Source organism: Gorilla gorilla, chromosome 7, assembly GCF_029281585.2.
Source record: "Gorilla gorilla gorilla isolate KB3781 chromosome 7, NHGRI_mGorGor1-v2.1_pri, whole genome shotgun sequence".
Lineage (NCBI taxonomy): Eukaryota > Metazoa > Chordata > Mammalia > Primates > Hominidae > Gorilla > Gorilla gorilla.
Window position 1 is genome coordinate 59775622 of NC_073231.2, and position 19675 is coordinate 59795296.

A 19675-nucleotide genomic window follows, 5' to 3' on the forward strand; every position below is an offset into this window, starting at 1 on the left:
ATAAAGCACACATCTAAACTCTGAGAAATACAGGTAGATATGCTGGTTTACCTATTTGTATAGTCAATTCCTGTTTATTATGAAACAGCGTTATCTCTTTGTGTATCTTTTAGCTCATATAGTCAAACCCCATGCTGCCAACCTCAGGACTAAATAAACTGAGATGGAGCTTTACCATCTATGACAGAATAAATGTTTAAGGTGTTGCAAAGCCAGACATGAATCAGTTTTTCTGAGTGATTGGAAACATTTTGGTATGATTTATATCCTAACTCTTCTTGACCATTAGCAGATAAATAGGGACTATTTTCCTGCTAACAGGCTATTTTAAAATATCATTAAAAACAAATTGTATGCAGTTGTATATCCTGTTGCAGTTGTATATCTAATTATATGCCACATTCTTTCAAAAAATTGGCTTTTCATTCAGTTGTCTTAAATTTGGAAGATGGATGGTAACAATGTCTTTATGAAGATCACAATTTTGAATGTTACATGTTGAGTGAGACATTGAAAGCTGTGTTTATTTTTTTCAGTGACTGATTTTCTATGTCCATAGATGCTATAAAAACTGATCAAAGATCAACTAAAAATTCAATTACAATATTACAAATTCAACTGCAGGTACCAATATTACATTATTTGACAGGGATAATAAAATGAGCAAAGACTGGAAATCACAGACAATAACATTGCTTTCTCAATTAACAGAAAGGATTCATAACATATTCCTTAACGGTAGATGTGATTTGTAGAGAATGTGGAAAAGAACTATTGAGAAGTCCACCTGCTGCCCCAGACTGAGGCACATTAGGGTGGTTGTGGGAGGAGTTATATTTGAGGGTTCCATTTTTCCTTAGGGTATTAAAATGCATGTCCTGGTTTGTTATTTATTTGCCATTAAGTTTTCTTCTTCAAATAAAAGAATGAGGGGAGAAAGTATGAAAAAGAAACGCACTAAACTTCTGGAAAAATTAACAGAAGCTTAAAAATAACAATTTCCAAAGAATCATTCTCTTCTTGGTATAGAGCAGTACCTGTCCTAGTTGCCTTAACTTTTTGTACTCACTGGTAAAGACAGTGATTAGTAAGACCAGTGAATTTGATACGGCCACTTGAAAGAAAAAAAGGCTGTACTACAAATAGCCATGAAAACAGATTTTCTCTCACCTTTCCCTCTGCCCTCAAGGAGACAGTTAAAACAAAACTATGATAGCATTTGGTGATTTCCCACAAGAGTACTGTCAAACCTTTGAGAGAGTACTGCTCAATCTTCAGGGAAGACCTGTAGAAAGTTGAAGGCCGTGAGTGAAATGAAAGTAGTTAGTTTCAGAGTTAGAACTTCTTTATGCTTTCTTTCAGGCATAAGTGCTTTTGTGCTAGTTCAGGAGAAAACACTTGCTTACACTGCTTACACCATCAACAAAAATAATTTCAGTATAGTGAGATTTGTCGCCTTTTAGCAAAATTTTTAAAAAGGGTTGAGTGTTAAACATTCTGACCCTTTTAAAAAACATGCTTAAACACATATAAAAGCTGTAAGTGGACTAAAAATACATTAAAAAAGAGGTGGTCATAATAAAAAAAAAGAACACTTTTATACATAGGATTTTATTTTGCACTGCTGTAACAATTTCATTATAGACCAAGGGAGAAAAAGAAAAAAAGGATAAAACCACCACACTGAGTAAATTACTAAAGCTTTTCTACTTTGTAACAGGATTTTCCATCTGATAGATTTATTGTCATATCCCCTTCAAAACAGACAAGATGCTCACCATATTTTAAAGATTATAGAGGTTGCCACTGAAAGAAAAATTTTACACAGTCACTGTACATCAAGGTTGAAAAACTGTCCTGCATGAAAAATATACTTAGAAATCATGTGAATAAAAGAAAAAAGAAAACATTATTGTGTTTAAGGAAAGATTAAAGTCCTCATAATGTGCCATCTAAATGTGGATACTCATTCTTCTTGGAGTCGCTAAGATGTAGAAATTTCTTGCTTCTGCCCTTTTCACTCATTATACTGTGTTTTTTCCCAACAGTATTCATTAAGGCAAACAAATCCTTTTCTGAAGAGGTCTTAAGGAAATTGTGGACAAAGCAAACTTTTGGCATTAAAACAGGTTAACATATACAAAGCCTTTAGTAATATACATTAAGCATATTTTTCTTGGACTAGTGACAAGAAAAGATGAACATGCTTGTTAACAATGTCAAAAAGTTTAAAATTCAGTGTCCAAGCAATTCCTAACAATGCTTCTGTAGCTTTAAGCTCTAAACAGTATAGAATTTATGCAAATGCATTAAAGAATTCAAGCTTGGCAAATTACACCCAAGCAGGTTATTAAACTATATATACAGAAAGTAAATGATAAATACAGAATTAAAAGAGTCCTTCTGTTTCCTTATAGCCGTGAAAATTGACAAAGTTTCTGAGGACAGTTCTATAATATTAAACATTAGGTAACCACAGATGTTGGGAAACCTAACTACACAAACCGATTTAAAATACTCAAGATGACTTTGTAGTGTTTAATACAATTCAGTTCGTAGTTAAGGGCACAAGACAACATTTAACAAAAATAATCACATCAATTGACCTAGAAATCAAATGCAAATAGATATGAATACAATCTCCAAAATCTGTCTTTTAAGTGAACATTAACCATTTATTCAAAGTTATACAAGAATTTGAAGGATTAAAGTCTTCTGTGACATAAAGCCATTTCAAATAGTTTCATGTCTCAGCTGAGCAGGAGGAGAGGGGGTGAAAGAATAAGTGAGTAGGCCCCGTTGGGCAGCTAGACAGTAAAAACAGACTCAACAGCAGCCGCCCCCAGCCTGCTGTCCTCCCTGATTGCCTGCATGTGATGCATTGGTAGCAGCATGCTGAGGGCCAATTTTAATGCCATTTGCCTGAAATAAAAGAGAACAGAACAATAAATATGACCAGACAATATAGTTTAACTAGATTCTTAAAAAACTCATTTAATTCTTTATGATACAATTTTATCAAACAACTGAGAAAAATACAGCAAGTAGATTTTAGCAACAATTAAAACAATATCTCTTAAGGGATGTTCCTTCCTTTTAAAAACACTGTGGAAATGTTTCTGAAAATAATTCTTTATCATACCAGGTACGGGGTAAACAGTTATTGGATAATGCTGCTTTTCAGGAAATTCTCATAATGCAGAAATCATTTAAAATAATTATTGCAAGTAATCTTTAAAGCATAAAAATACCCAAAGCCCATGCTGCTTTAATACGACATAAAATCTTTTCTCTAGACAGTGTTTCTGTTCCATGTTGAATCAGCTGTACAGGCTAAGGGCATATGAGTGTTCTGTGTCATCAATAATTTCTATGATCCCCAAAGACATGGCAGCTTGCCAAGAACCCACACACAGAGTAGTTCTTTCATTCATCAAACTCACACTTATGTCTTAACCCTCACTCCCTCAAGTGGATTTTACCTAAAAATACAACACTTTGAGAAAAGTAATACAGTAGCTTCAGAAATTAAGCTCTTAAGGAAACTTTACGTCACAGTAAATCTCAGATTTATAGTGCTTGGCAGTTGTTCTGCAACAGTAGTAGCCTTGGGGTTTCTGGCACTAGCTCAGTATTGACAGCAGCTGATGTGGTTTCTTTTCGCTCTTTTGACTCCTCTTTAATAAAAAGCATGCCCTATGGCTCATTGGTTTTGCCCCCTCTGGGCTGGTAGCAACTTCTTGAGGAGTCAAGGAGTCAGACTTGGCATTAGGCCAAATAAATAGCACGGCCTGTTGGCTCCCGACAGCACATTACAATCAAAGCTGCATAAGGCACAGTAAAGCAGTCAGCTACTATATGAAACCAGACAGAAACAATGAATGTGCCCTTTTAGATAGAGGCCCAATTACTGTTCAATTTATATGGCATTAGTCTCTGAATGGTGTCACCTTTAAACTAACTCAAGAAGTACTGTCATATAAGCCTAGAAGATAGGATTTAGAAACTATATTACTCCAAATTAAACAATGAAAAAATCATGTACTTTTTGGAAACCTTAGGTAAATTGCTGTTTGTTTGAGCAGAGACTACTGAAGTAATAGCCTCATTTATGTATAGGATGAGAGAGACATACATAATGGCTTCCTAACACAATGCTTTTCTAACTGCAACTGGGGAGAAACCAGCGCTTTTCTTTCAGAAGCCAGAAATCTTAATACAGAATGGCAAAAATATTTATGTAAGAATAAGTAGGCTACATCCACATAAACATTTTGAAATAAATACAGATAAATGCAGAGTGGGGATGTGGGTCAAGTGATGATCTTTGGTGAACACTCTGAATTAGATGCTTCAAAGCTTTACATTTTATCCTAATCATGTTGACCAAAACAGGATCAAAATAACATTACAAAAAACCCTATGCCAAATGCCAATTTTATATATATACATATATATATATATATATGAATTTAGTCTCCTGAAAAAATGCTATGCTATATTGGGAGTAATTTCCAAATTTGGTATTTCCCTCTTTCCTGCCAGATAACAGAGAGAGCATCTTGCATTAGTACATAGTACATGCATTTATATACCAGAACATTATTCCCAAAGCAGATGACACCATATGGTCATGTGGATAAAAGTGGATTTTCTTTTCTCTTTGGGGGATTTATATTATTTTGCATTGCTTGCAATGAATGGATAGGGCCACTTACTTTAATCCATTTCCATAGACAAAGTGCTGCTCCACTAGAACATAAATATTTAACTACTATACCACATATACCAATTTTTCAGTTGGATGACTGTAAACTAATGGTGTTAACTGATTATCATGATTGATTTTAGGAATTAAAAAAATTATAAAATAATGAATTATAAAATTAAAAATATAAAATAGTAATCAAAAGTGAACTCTAAATTAATATTGACCAACAATATTTATATGTATATACCTCATTATTAATGTCAAAGACTCCTTCTTGAATTTTTTCATAAATTTCTTTTGCTGTATTAATAAATGCCTGAAATATAGAGAAATTGGTTCATATTATATAAAACCAAAGCAGTAAAATAACATTATATATGCTCTATAGAATATCATAACATTCAACATATGAAAGTCAATCGATGTAATACATATTAATAAAGAACAAAGATATTAATAACATATTAATAAAGAAAAATCGATGTAATACATTATATTAATAAACAAGCCCACCTGATCATCAATAGACATAGAAAAAGCATTTGACAAAATCCAACATTTCATGATAAAAACACTCAAGTCGAAATAGAAGGGAACTCCTCAACCTGATCTAAAGAATGGCATCTAAGAAAAACTACATCTAACATCATATTCGAAGATGAAGGCTGAAAGCCTTTCCCCTAAGATTAAGAACAAAGGATGTATGCACTTGCTAATTAGCATTACAAACAGCATTATTCACAACAGCCAACAAGTGCAAACTACAGAAATGTTCAGTCAATAAAAAACAAAATTTGAGATATTCAATTAGTAGAATATTATTTGGCCATAAAAAGGAATGAAGTACTGATTCATGCTACAATGTGGATGAACCTTGAAAACACTGTGCTAAATGAAAGAAGGCAGACACAAAACGCCACAATACTACAACTCCATTTGTATGAAATGTCTAGAATAGGCAAATCCATGGAGACAGAAAGTAGATTACTGGTTGCCAGAAGCTAGATGGAAGAGAAAAAGGGGAGAGAATGCTAATGAGTATGAGGTTTCTTTTTGGGGTAACTAAAATGTTCTGGAATTAGATAGTGGTGATGGTTGTGTAACTTTGTGAATAGACTAAAAACCACTGAATTGTTTATTTATTTATTTTTGAGACAGGGGCTCACCCTGTCGCCTAGGATGGAGTGCAGCGGCGCGATCTCGGTTCATTGCAACCTCTGCCTCCCAGTTCAAGTGATCCTCTCACTTCAGCCTCCTGAGTAGCTGGGACTACAGGTGTGTGCTGCCACACCCAGCTAACGAATTGTATAGTTTAAAAGCATCAATTTTATGGTATGTTAATTATATCTCAAAAGAAAACATCATGACCATGAGAGGAAAAAAGAATATTGGAATATGAGAAGAGCACACAGAGAAAAACACATTTCAATTATGTAAACTGCATAATCCCCCATGTAAAAACTAGCTTACTTCTGGATAATACAGTTCCACTCAGGGCCTTTTTTGCCATGATAATGTATTATTTAGTATATAGTCTAAGAAAGCAAAATCAAAGGATGCTTATGATAAAGAGATAAAAGACGGCTCAACTTCTTTGCCATTAAATTGTCAAAATAAAAAACTAGTGTTGGAATACTGTAGACCAAATGAAGCCTATAAATACCAAAATTTATACACAAGCATTCTCTATGTAAAATATTTAGAAATTATATATAAATATTATGAATGCTATAGAAGGCATATACAAACTCTGAATAGGTTCTAAACTATCAGATTTGACAGATCACAGATAACAGTACCAATCAATAAAGTCCTCTTCAATTAGCATTCTATAAAAATTCATAAAAGAAAGCTATACTCCATTACCACTGATACAGACCTAATTTAAAGTTTAAAAAGTAAACAGGATTCATGGAGAGGAACAAATCATACCTTTCATCTTTTCTACACTGGAAACATTTGACTGCTGAACTTGCCATCAGAGCTTTTGTTTCCTAATTAACAGGACTGATATGTTTTCACCTTTAAAGGCCTTACAGCTCCCCAGAGTAATCAATCTACTGCAGCTCAATTACTGCACCAAGCACACACCAGTCAGTGAAGGAGATCTGAACGTCTGCGGCAGGAGCACAGAGATATGAATATGCATAAACTCTAAGTGGCTGATCGAATCATCACAGAGGGTCATGAGAATTTGCAGCAAAATAATGAGAAGAATTAATCACTGCAGATTCACAAGGCACTTAGGACGCGAGTACGCTTTTCATGTATGTGCTAGAGCTAAACTGAAGAGGGAACTGGCTTTCAGCCAAGTATGAATTGATTCACATTCTTCAAAATTGAGGTTATCCCTATAAATAAGGAAAAACTTAACTTTATTTCCAATAACATGTCAATTACTGTGATGGCTTTAGAAATCAAGCTACCTAATATTGAAGTCAACAGATACATAAATTCACAGGGCTGGAAGTGCTTCCAAGAGCATCCACATGTGCACATTTCACTAGAATGTTACATAGAACTACAAGGCCCCATAAGTGAGTTATAACTTCATACAAACAAGCACTTTTATACTACAAAAGTTATTATTAAATGTGTCAATTTGCATAAAAATTGCCTTTTTGCCTGTCTGGTAATAAACCACTTTAAACACAGGCTTAAGAAAGTGATGCTACATAAAATTAAGTAAGTCACTACTAATTTTATTACCTAAATAGTACTGAATACTTTATTAAGCACTTTTAAGCATAGTTTTACCAGATGAACTAAGGATGTACATACAGTATTTTTTATCTGAAAGGCATGCAATTAACTCCATTACAACTGAAATATAACAAATAATCTTTGGATAATGCTACATTACTTGGTCATTCAATCTCTGATTACACATTACAGACAATAAAATCAAGTATTTTCTACCCCCTGAGCATATTATAGAGGATACAATACAAACGGGTTGTTTTACATACTTCATGACAAACATTAATATTTAATATATATTACTAAGTGATTAATGACTAATTTTAATGAGTTCTTTGCGTTTGAAACCCAGCATGACAAATGTAGACATTAATATACTTGTTTTAAAAATATGTGGCTATTTTCAATAACATTAGGCTTTGCACACACACACAAACAATAAAATATGTGGCTATGGACTTTGAAATTGCTGAGTTCCTAAATATAATGAACATTAACCAAATACTAGTAAGGCTTATGAGAGGTCAAATAAAAGTTCTAAGGTAAGAGCCTTGGGTGTCACAGATAAAATCTCCTCCACTTAAGATGCAAAACATTTCCAAAAAGATGAGAAATATGTATGTATATAATACAATGGCTGGGATTTTAAAAAATTGATCATTTCACTCTATTCATTAAATATCAATCCCATATATAAACTTTTTAAGGTATAGATGTTTCTAATCCATCTTTAGACCACTGCATTCCATATATATATAATGTACAAAAATACATTTTAAGTATTGGTTGGTAAATATCTCAAGGCAGTACTAATGTTCTTCACAGAATTAGTTTAATTTGAATGGTTAAGCTATTCCCTTAAAAATACCTTATCTATAGATATTAAACATATTGTAGTTTTGAATCTCTAGCACAATACCTAAAATCACATAGGTACTTAAACCGCCTTTGTTAAACTCAATTACCCTTAGCAAGGAAATACCTACAGGGTAAGGTGGGCTTACATGAAATTGCTGGTTTCTTTTTGCTTATGTACATCTCTTTGGGGGCAAGCTCTTTTAAGACTTCATTAAGGGACAAGCAGTAGGCAAAACTAATAGGTTTTAGAATAGGAAAAAATATTTGTTAACAAACTGATGTCAAATGATTTCATTTGTTTCAATGATTTCACTGTTTGCACCATGAAACAAGCAATGTCTAGGCAGATCCACGATTATGAAGTATAAACAGATTTCTCTGCAGCCAACTGAATTTGGTGGTCCTCCTGCTTCCCCATGTGGCCGGTGCTCTGTTGCAGTATCAGAAGCCTGCCTCTCTCATTTTACCACTAGCCCTTCCTTTCCCCCAGACTTTAACTGCCACATTCAGTCCTTTACCTTCCTTTTCTTCCTTAGCCATTCATTCTCTTGCTTTCCACCTCAAACACTAATCTTTCAGTGTTTGGCAGCAGTTAATCTGAATGATACTGATAATACCTAAACTTAAGGCAAAATTTCAGGGACTTCGATTGCACAGTTGAAACAACCGTAACCACAAAAGACTATAAATATGTTCTAATTCAAATAAACATTCAGTAAATACACACGCTAATGTGGATCTTACATATCACTGACATTTACCCAAGGGCACCTGTTAAAACTATTGTCACTGGCCAGGCTCGCACCTGTAATCCCAGCACTCTGAAAGAGGCGTAGGCAGGAAGATTGCTTGAGGTCGGGAGTTTGAGACCAGCCTGGGCAATGTAGTACGACCCCTGTCTCTATTAAGAAAAAAATTGTTGCCACATATTCAGAACTTCTGTAGGTACCATGGAAGACACAAAGATGAGGAGGACTATTGTTGCTGAACAATAGGAACTATTTAGGTAGGAATAAAATCATTTAGTTGGCAGAATCTAAGCCCAATGGCTCAAATCTCCATAAAGATGGAAGAAAAAAACTTTCTGCACTAACCGATAGAAGAATGCAGGGCAGGATTAAGGCAGGTCTCACGGATATTGTGCTAACAGGGTCTTTAAAATAGACTGGAGAGAATGGAGGCAAAGGGAAACATGAGATACTATTTTATTTTTATTATGGTTGGGCAGTTTTTAAGGCAAAATATTGAAAATAAATGATCTTCAATAGAATATTTAAATTACTTCCTTACATAACATGCTGCCACCTGGTGGCATGATAAAAATTAGGTAAGACCAGTATTTTGGACAGTTTAAATATCTTGAACAGATGCTACAGAGCAGGGTATCTTGTAAACAAGCGACTTTTAGTTTTCTCTTAGAACTGAGAAATATGAGGTAGCTAAAATGTGGCTGTTCTTCTCAACTGCTAAAAGTCAGTGCTATGAACATTACAGGTATCCATTTCCCTAAGTTAATAATAATCAATATATACTAAGTATTTACTATGGGACAGTCACTATACCGATTTACAAAGGTTTTCACTATTTCTTAAAAGAAATTCTAAGTATGTAAACAAATAAGAAAATTAATGTTAACTTTATTTTGCTTTCAAGAAAATCTGTATTTGTGGGATGAAGTCAGACCTTTAAAATGAACAGAATTACTGAGGGCTCTAGAACCAGGCTCTCCAGGATCAAACCCCAGTACCACTTCTTACCAGCTGTGTTGCTCTGGAACCAGTGCTTAGCCTCTCTGTAAAATGAGGATGATAATGTGGGAAGTATGTCCTTTTTTTATGTTCAATTATAACTGCAACATACAAAACAAATGAAAATTCCTTTGACTTGTATTAAAGATAAATGATCCTAATAAAGGAAAGATAAATGTAGCCTACTTCATAGGATTGCTAGGAAGGTTAATGTAAAGCACTGAAAACCGTGCTTGACATGTAGTAAGCACCCAATAGGTATGTCAGCTGTTGGCATGAACGTTTGGATGCAAAGACACATGGGGAACAACAGGAGAAGGGAGTACTGGTGCTAAATGTGTATGTGCCCTGCAGACACTACAAAGTTAAGGAGAGAAATGGTGATCAATGCTCTATAGTCAATTCATGTATCTTGATTAAATAGAGCCAAACCTTAAAAAAGTGAATTGGCAACATATAATGTGCACAATGAGCCCCCCAAAATAAAATATATTTAATAAGACTTAGATATTGGGCAAAGATAGGAGAGTCCTGTGAAAAGCACAGCAGACTAGAATTTCATATTAGGGAGTTTAAGAAACTTCTTCAAATTCTGTGATTCTATCTGATTTAGGGTCAGTGAAGAAAAACTCGCATATCATCCAATAGTGGCTTTTAAACTGTATTTCAAGGCAATTCTGCAGGGGCCACCTTTTGGAATGAGATGGAGTAGGGACAGCCCTGTGGTGGGAGAACCTCTGCCTCTTCCCCGCCTCTTTCTAAAGCATCACCAGTTTCAAAGTAGAGCTGTTGTGGTGTTACTTCTCTCATACAGTTTCTCTGTGTTTCACTAGAAGGAAAAGGGCCATTGCTAAATCTACAATCTATAATTTTCTCATTTTGTAGATATGACTGAGCTGCAAAAGGAGAAACGACTTGCCCAAGATCACACATAATTACAGCAGACGCAGGATTAGAATCTAATAGTCTTCTCACTACATATATCTTTCCTTTATTAGGATCAGCTATCTTTAATACAAGTCAAAGGAATTTTCATTTGTTTTATGTTGCAGTTAAAATTGAACATAAAAAGCACATACTTCCTACATCCTTTAAAACCCTTTTAGCTAGAAATTATATTGGATTTCTAGGATTATTTTTGGAAGTATATAAAATTTGTATTATTTACATCTTTTGTCTCTTTCCTATCCTTTACAAAAATTAGTATCACCAGTATCAATGCTAATTAAAGGAAAGTAGGGAGCCTAAACACATCTTAATTTTAGCAGGAAAATAAAGAGAGGAAGAAACTAGAACTATTTGATTAGAAAGGTTTGGGGAATATGGCATTTAAGAATTTCCTGTTCCTAGAAAACCAAACACCGCATGTTCTCACTCATAAGTGGGAGATGAACAATAAGAACACACGGACACAGGGAGGGGAACATCACACACTGGGACCTGCAGGGAGGTTGGGGAAAAGGGGAGGGAGAGCATTAGCACAAATACCTAATGCATGTGGGGCTTAAAACCTAGATGACAGGTTGATAGGTGCAGCAAACCACCATGGCACATGTATACCTATGGAACAAACCTGTATGTTCAGCGCATGTATCCCAGAACTTAAAAAAAAAATAGTTGTTTATTTTAGGGTTTGTTGCTGCAGCATAACATAGCAACAGTTGCGCAATGCAGATTAATAATTGGTTTTCTATGTAAACTTAATAGTTTAAAAAATCATAAATACTGCAGCATTTTACTCTTCAGTACTGAGTATACTGAACCAATGACTGACATTTTGTAATTCAAGTGGATTTAAACTTAGCTCATAAAGAAAAATTTCACTCCAAGTTATTCTTAGAATGCTTATATTCAAAAGTAAATATTAAAATGTTTTCAATTAAAAAAAGAATTTCCTGTTCCTACTTTCTGTCAGAGGTAACACAAAAATGTTTAATTCCTTAGCAATTTAGTTCTTCCATTTAATAAGCATTTCCTGAGTGCTTGATTTGTACCAGGCACTGAGGACACTCAGATAAATATGAATACCTTAAATCTCAAGGATGTGGTATATAGGATAGATATGCATCCAATATGCGAACATAGAAGAAAAACCTTCAGTTGCTTAGATGAGTAAGGTGGCATGACCACTTCTGAGAGAGAAAAGCCCTGCAAGTGAAGGCCTGAAAGATAGGTAAGCTCCCACTCATATATTAGGAAAACTGAGGGGAAGAAGGACATTCTGGACAGAGGAGCAGATTTTAAGTTCAATTCTGTTGGAAGCTGAGGACAGCCAGGAACGTGAGATAAAGTTAGAGATGTGGCCCTATAGGCAGAGGAACCCTGAAAAGGTAGAAAGCAGGGGAGGGACAAAATCAGAGGAGAGTTTGGAGAATGAATCACAAGGGGGCGATACTGGCCACAGGGAGACTGAGGAGTCCAGAGCAATAACCCAAGAAAGAAAGGTCAGATGGTGGCAACGAGAATGAATGGCAAAGCTCAAACCTAATATCTGTTGTGAAGAAATTAACAGGACTTTAAGTGACAGAGTAAAATGGTGATACGTTTATGGATGACTCCGCTTTTGGTTTAAGTGATGAGATAAAAGGGTATATCATGAATTGAGATAAATTAAAAAGGAAGAAAATCAGTTTTCAAGGAAGGAATGAAAAATTTCTTTTAGACACGTGGAATTCTAATACATCGTACAAGTGGGAAACTCTTGGTAGATGGCGATCTATATAATTGTGCACTTATATGGGAATATAAGCTACAGATAAATGTGAGTGTGTAAGTGTATGACATGCATTTATTAGCATAATTTTCTTGGGTAATGTTTAGCCACCCTGGTTTAGAAGTACAGAAAATGGATGCAACTTTCAAAGTCAGAGTTTGGATCATCTATGAAGTTCCGGGGATGATGGCCAAATTAGAGGTGAAGAAGCTGATGCTAGTCAGCCAAGTCTACCAAAATGTGGAGGAGAGTGGTAAATATTTATTAAACTAAGCTATCCTCAAGGGATACGGAAAACTGCTGAGGAAGGCCAGGTCAGATTTCCACTGAAGTCCTGTGGTATGCATCCATGGGCTTAACACTCAGAATAGGTTTAAGGGGGAAACAAAGCCTTCAGTTTACAACCTCATTACAGCTACATAAAAATACTCATTCCACCAGTTACAACAAAGCCCAAGACAAGATGGTCCCTCAATGCAAATAAGGTCTACAGACTTTCAAGTACTGAGACAGAATGCAAGTATTAGCAAGGGGACTTGAAACTGGTAGTCTTCCTAGTTACTAATGTCTTAGTAAGTCATGTGTTCTCTCTGAACATAGAAATTCATCTATCCTGTCAGTTTAGGTGGCTTGGTGGGTTACTGCAATCTGTCTTAGGGTTAGCTGGTTGTATTTTCAGCTATAGTCTTGGTGGTATCTAGTACTTCAGTAGCATAAATACTTCAGCAGCATAAGCATAAGGCTTCTGGGAAGGGTGGGGGTTTACTTAGCCTGCCATTATGACATGAACATCTCTCCATCTAAAAAGGCCTTTTCAAACCACAAAGATTCCAGGCAGCTAGGGAAGGAAGAAGCACCTGATGAGAGGCCAATTTGCTTGTCTGGATTTATTTTATTTTATTTTATTTTTTTTTGAGACACAGGGTCTCCCTTTGTTGCCCCGGCTGGAGTGCAGTGGCATGATCTCAGCTCACTGAAGCCTTGCCCTCCTGGGCTCAAGTGATCCTCCTACCTCATAGCTGGGAGTACAGCAGGCGTGTCCCACCATGCCTGGCTAATTTTTTATTTTTTTGTAGAGATGAGGTTTTGCCATGCGGGCCAGGCTGGTCTCAAACTCCTGGCCTCAAGTGATCTGCCCACCTTGGCCTCCCTAAGTGCTGGGAGTATAGGTGTGAGCTACCATACCCAGCCTCACCTGGATTTTCTAAAATCTCATGTTTTAAAATGCTTGGGCAAAGATAAGGTTTAGGACAGAATTCTACCTACATGTAACAAATGGGACCAAAGCATAACCAGAATGAAAGACTGAAGGAAGAAGAACATGGTTGAAGCAAATACATACTTACTCATCCAAACTTTTGTTATCTACCATGTGGGGGTTGCAGAAATGAAAAGAGTCTGTGTCTTTAAAGAACTCAATCCTTTTGGTGGGCTGACATGACAAACAAGTGCAATGATATCATACTAAGGTGAATTCATGCCCAGGACGACACAGGAATAAGGAGAAGAAGTAGTCTATCAATTCAGATGTTGTGTGTGGTGGCTGGTGGCAGAAGGAAGACATGCTGGTGTCATGGAACATATTCCAGAGGAGGGATCAGACTTAACCATATCCTTGGAGGATCAAGTCGGAAGGAAGGGCATTTCAAGTGCAGAGAATACTTTTTTGTGGAGAAGGGGAGAGAACACTGTAAAGCTGATCGACTCCTAGTTTACTATGGAGAGCATATGGTGTGAGGGGTTGGCAATCAAAGCATCCTGCATGCCAAGCTAAGGAGTTTGATGCTGAAGCTGTGGGGAACCACTGCATGGTTAATAAAACTGGAGAGAGACATTCAACCTTCATTTTTAGAAAGATTCCAGAGGTCACAGTGTAAGGGACTGAAAAATGAAGACAGGAAGTCCAATTAGGATACAATTATGACAGAAGACAATTTGGAGAGATATTTAATAGGTAGAAACAATAACAGGTGAAAAGTGATAAGTATTAACTGAATAAATCAATGTCAAGGGGTAAGAGAAAGAACACTATAGAATAGAGGATCTGCAGACTAGAATAGAGAAGGGCTATCAGTTTAGTTGGATGTGTTAAATCGGAAGGGTGTGAAGATCACTCAGCACAACTGTCTAGGCAGCAGCTGTCAGGGTGGAGCTGAACATACAGCCTAAAAGGGTACCTGAAGTAACAGACCTAGGTGATATCTCAAAGTGGAACAAAGAACTGGTAAAAAAAAAAATCTGGGGAAGGCCAGTGAGGTGGGGTGGGGGTAAAGGGAGAGGGAGGGAGGGAGAGGAGGAGAAGGAGAAGGAGAAGGAGAGGGAGGAGGAGGAGAAGGAGAGGAAGAAGGAGAGGAAGAAGGAGAGGGAGAGGGAGAGGGAGCAGGACCAGGGGCGGGGAGACACAGAGAGAGAGAGAGAGAGAAAGAAAGAAAACGGTGTCGTGGAGCTAAGAAAGAAGTTTACTGAAGAGTAGTCAAAAGTATCAAATATTCCCAAAGGACTGTTTAAGCTAAGAACAGAAAAGCAGAAAAAAAAAAAAAAGGTATAATTCTTGCTTTTTGGGCGCCTATACAGTCATCATTACTGTTAACATTTTGGTGTATTTTCTTCTAGCCTTTACATATTATGCATGATATGTTTTTATTATTCTTTTACTTATTCTCTATTTTGCAAAGCTTTCTTTCATGCAATTACTTTTTTATAATAAACTCTTTCTAAAAGTAAAAATAAATACCAAAACAAACAAACAAACAAACAAAAACCCAGAAAAGTATTCGTTAGTTGTGGCTTTTAGGAAGACCAGGATGACCTTGGCCATGGTGGAAGAAGTCAGACTATGAAGAGAGGTGAGAAAAAGAACAAGGAAATGGAGACAGCTCTTAATAGAAGCCACAAGGAAAAACATCCAGGAGAAATGGAGTGAAAGGATTTTATAAGATGGCTGAAACTTAATTACATGCTGGGAGCCAAGAATCAATAGAGAAGGAAAGGGTGAATATAATGAGATGGTTTGAAGCAATAACATCTCTGAGGAAATGGGAGGAGACAGCACTCTGCCTGATTGTCCTGTGACAGAACAGACTGGACTCCTCTACAGCCTCTCTATCTCTTCAGAGTGTGACCCCTGGATCAGCAGTATCTACATTAGTTGAGGACTGGTTACAAATGCAAGCTCCCAGGCCACACCACATATCTACTGAATCAGAATCCGCATTTTAACAGAATTCTTAAGTGTACATTAGTATTTGGGAAGCTCTGGTCAAAAAGACAACTGACTTAGGTAGGCTGGGCATGGTGGCTCATGCCATAATCCCAGCACTTCAGGAGGCCGAGGTGGGAGAACTGCTTGAGCCGAAGAGTTTGAGACAAGCCTCGGCAACACTGTCTCTACAAAAACCTTTTTTTTTTTTTTTTTTTTTTTTGAGATGAAGTCTCGCTCTGTCGCCCAGGCTGGAGTGCAGTGGCGTGATCTCGGCTCACTGCAAGCTCCACCTCCCGGGTTCATGCCATTCTCCTGCCTCAGCCTCCTGAGTAACTGGCACTACAGGTGCCTGCCACCACGCCCAGCTAATTTTTTGTATTTTTAGTAGAGACAGGGTTTCACCATGTTAGCCAGGATGGTCTCGATCTCCTGACCTTGTGATCCGCCCACCTCGGCCTCCCAAAGTGCTGGGATTACAGGTGTGAGCCACTGCGCCCGGCCCAAAAAAAATCTTAAAAAAAAAGAAAAGAAAAGACAATTGACCCGAAAAAAAGAAAAATCTTATGAGGCATTCTTAGTTTAGCTTAAAAAAAAAAAGCAGTCTCCATGCACCCACCACAATATATATGTGACCATGAAATAAGAGAGTAAGCAAAATAACACAGACATCAGTCCATGGTATGTTAAGAGATGTTACGCATCCCCCGCCAATTCCAATTTTAGGCATTTCAGAGACTTTCCAGGAGCCCAACCCATCACAGGCCTGGAGGCCCTAAGAGGGAAGAACAGTTTTGTAGGTCAGGCCACGGCCCCACCACCTGTGTTGCCTCAGGACACTGCTTGTGTATCTCAGCCACTCCAGCTCTAGCTGCAGCTCAAAAGGGCCCAGGTATAGCTTGGGCAACTATTAGAAAAATTTGTCGACTTTTATTTAATCCAGATTTTCCAAGTATTACTTGTGTATACAATAAATATCTATGTGGTTGTATATTAGTGTTATTAATGTAGTATATGATAGTACTCTCTCTCTCTATGATCCTGTCTTGAGAAATTCTTCCCGCTAAGTAACACCTAGTTTAGGAAGACTAGGGCATTTTATTTTTATGCTCTTTGGAAATAAACTTCAAAGTGTTGTCTTGGGTGCCATTTTAAATTTAAGATCCTGGTTCAAGATAGGCAGCATAAATTCAGGTAAGAGCAAAACAGCTGGAATATCAGAGGTATAGTTAAAGGATCTGGGTACCAATATCATCTGGACAGATACTAAAATATTTAAGAGTATTCACTGTAGGATTCACAGGTCAGAGACAGCTCCAAAAATAAAAGTGGTGTCACTTCCTAACAGTACTTCCTAGTCTTTACTCCCTCCTTGCTCAGGGTATCACTGAAATGAAGCATTTTATATACATGTATTAGTCCCTTTTGCCTATGAGTCTTTACTCCCTCCCAGCTCAGGTCGTCACTGAAATGAAGCATTTTTGTTTGTTTGTTTGTTTTCTAAGACGGAGTCTCACTCTGTCACCCAGGCTGGTGTGCAGTGGTGCAATTTGAGCTCACTGCAACTTCTGCCTCCCTGATTCAATTAATTCTCCTGTCTCAGCCTCCTGAGTAGCTGGGACTACAGGCACAAGCCACCACGCCCGGCTAATTTTTGTATTTTTAGTACAGATGAGGTTTCACCATATCGGTCAAGCTGGTCTCGAACTCCTGACCTCAGGTGATCTGCCCGCCTTGGCCTCCCAAAGTGCTGGGATTATAGGCGTTAGCCACCACCCCCAGCTTGAAATGAAGCAATATATATATATATATATATATATATTAGTCCCTTTTTCCTATGAGCCTGTAAAATAAATAGTTAGCTACTTTCAAGATACAATGGAGACACAGGCATTGGGTAAATACTCCCATTCCAAAAATGAAAAATTGGCCAAAAGAAAGGGGCTATAGGTGCCATACAAGTTCAAAACCCAGCAGGGCAGTCATCAAATCTTAAAGCTCCAAAATAATCTTTTGACTCCATGTCCCACGTCCAGGGCACAGGCGTGTGATGGGTGTGCTCCCAAGGCCTTGGGCAGCTCCACGTGGCATTGTGGCTTTGCGGGGTTCAGACCCCACCACTGCTCTCACTGGCTGGCACTGAGTGCCTGTGGCTTTTCCAAGTGATGGGTGCAAACTGTTGGTGTATCTACCATTCTGGGGTCTGGAGGACGTGGTCATCTTCTCGCAGCTGCACTAGGTGGTGCCCCAGTGGGGACTCTATGTGGAGCACCAAGCCTACGTTTTCCCTCTGCACTGCCCTAGAAGAGGTACTCTGTGAGGGCTCCACCCCTGCAGTAGGCTTCTGCCTGAACATCCAAAGTTTTCCATACATTCTCTGAAATCTAGGCAGAGGTTTCCAAGCCTCAACTCTTGGACTCTGTGCACCCACAGGCTTACCACCACATGGAAGCTACGAAGGCTTGTGGCTAGCACCCTCTGAAACAGTGGCCCGAGCTCTATCTGGGCCCCTTTGAGCTACAGCTGGAACTAAAGTGGCTGGGATGCAGGGAGTAGTGTCCTGAGGCTGTGCAGGGTGGTGGGGCCCTGACCCTGGCCCTGACCTACAAAACCATTCTTCCTGCCTAGTCCTCTGAGCCTGTGAGGGAGGGGCTCCTGTGAAGTCTCTGAAATGCCTTCCAGGCCTTCTCCCCATTGTCATGGCTATTAGCATTTGGTTCCTTTTTACTTATGCAAATTTCTGCAGCCTGTCTGAATTCCTCTCCTGAAATGGGCTTTTCTTTTCTACCACATGGCCAGGCTACAAATTTTTCACCTTTATGCTCTGCTTCCCATTTAAGTCTAAGTTCCAGTTTCAGGTCACTTCTCTGCTCACACATGAGATAGGCTATTAGAGGCAACCAGGCCACATCTTCAATGCTTTGTCGCTTAGATAATTTTTCCGCCAGATATCTTAAATCATCACCATTCAAGTTCCAAGTTCCACAGGTCCCTAGGGCAGGGGCACAACGCAGCCAGGTTCTTTGCTACAGCATAACAAAAGCGACCTTTGCTCCAGTCCCCAATAATTTTCTCATCTCCATCTGAGACCTCCTCAGCCTGGGTTTCATTGTCCACATCATTATCAGCATTTTGGTCACAGTTCAAGCAGTCGCTAAGAAGTTCCAAATTTTTCCTCATCTTATGAGCCTTCCACACTCTTCCAACCTCTGCTCATTACCCAGTTCCAAAGTTGTTTCCACATTTTGAGGTATCTTTATAACCAAGCCCCACTCCTCAGTACCAATTTTCTGTATTAGTCCTTTCTCGCACTGCTATAAAGAAATACCTGAGACTGGGTAATTTATAAAGAAAAGAGGTTTAATTGTATCATGGTTCTGCAGGCTGTACAGGAAGCATGATACTGGTATCTGCTCAGCTTCTGGGGAGGCCTCAGGAAACTTACAATCATGGCACAAGGCAAAGGGGGAGCAAGGCACTTCACATGACCACAGCAGGAGAAAGAGAAAGAGGTGGGAGGTACTACATGCTTTTAAACAATCAGATCTCATTAGAACTATCACGAGAACTGCACCAAGCGGTATGGTGTCAAACCATTCATAAGAAACTGCTCCCGTGATCTAATCACCTCCCACCAGGCCCCACCTCCAACAATGGGGATTAGAATTCAATATGAGATTTGGGCAGGGACACAGATCCAAACCCTATCTGTCTGTCTATCAATCAATCATCTATTTTCTTTCTTC

General features: G+C 37.9%; 1 protein-coding gene across 2 annotated transcripts in view; it reads right to left on the reverse strand.

Annotated features, from left to right (window-relative positions):
* Window positions 1-1595: 1595 nt before the first annotated feature.
* The window catches only part of RAB2A (RAB2A, member RAS oncogene family), a 102705-nt gene continuing 84625 nt past the window's right edge, over window positions 1596-19675 (reverse strand). For both annotated transcript variants that reach the window (XM_019032384.4, XM_019032386.4), the window contains 2 exons: window positions 4959-5027; window positions 1596-2922 (listed from right to left, as the gene is read on the reverse strand). In XM_019032384.4, the coding sequence (XP_018887929.1) occupies window positions 2827-2922; window positions 4959-5027 (165 nt within the window). In that variant the 3' untranslated portion in view covers window positions 1596-2826. The remainder of the gene's footprint in view (window positions 2923-4958; window positions 5028-19675) is intronic.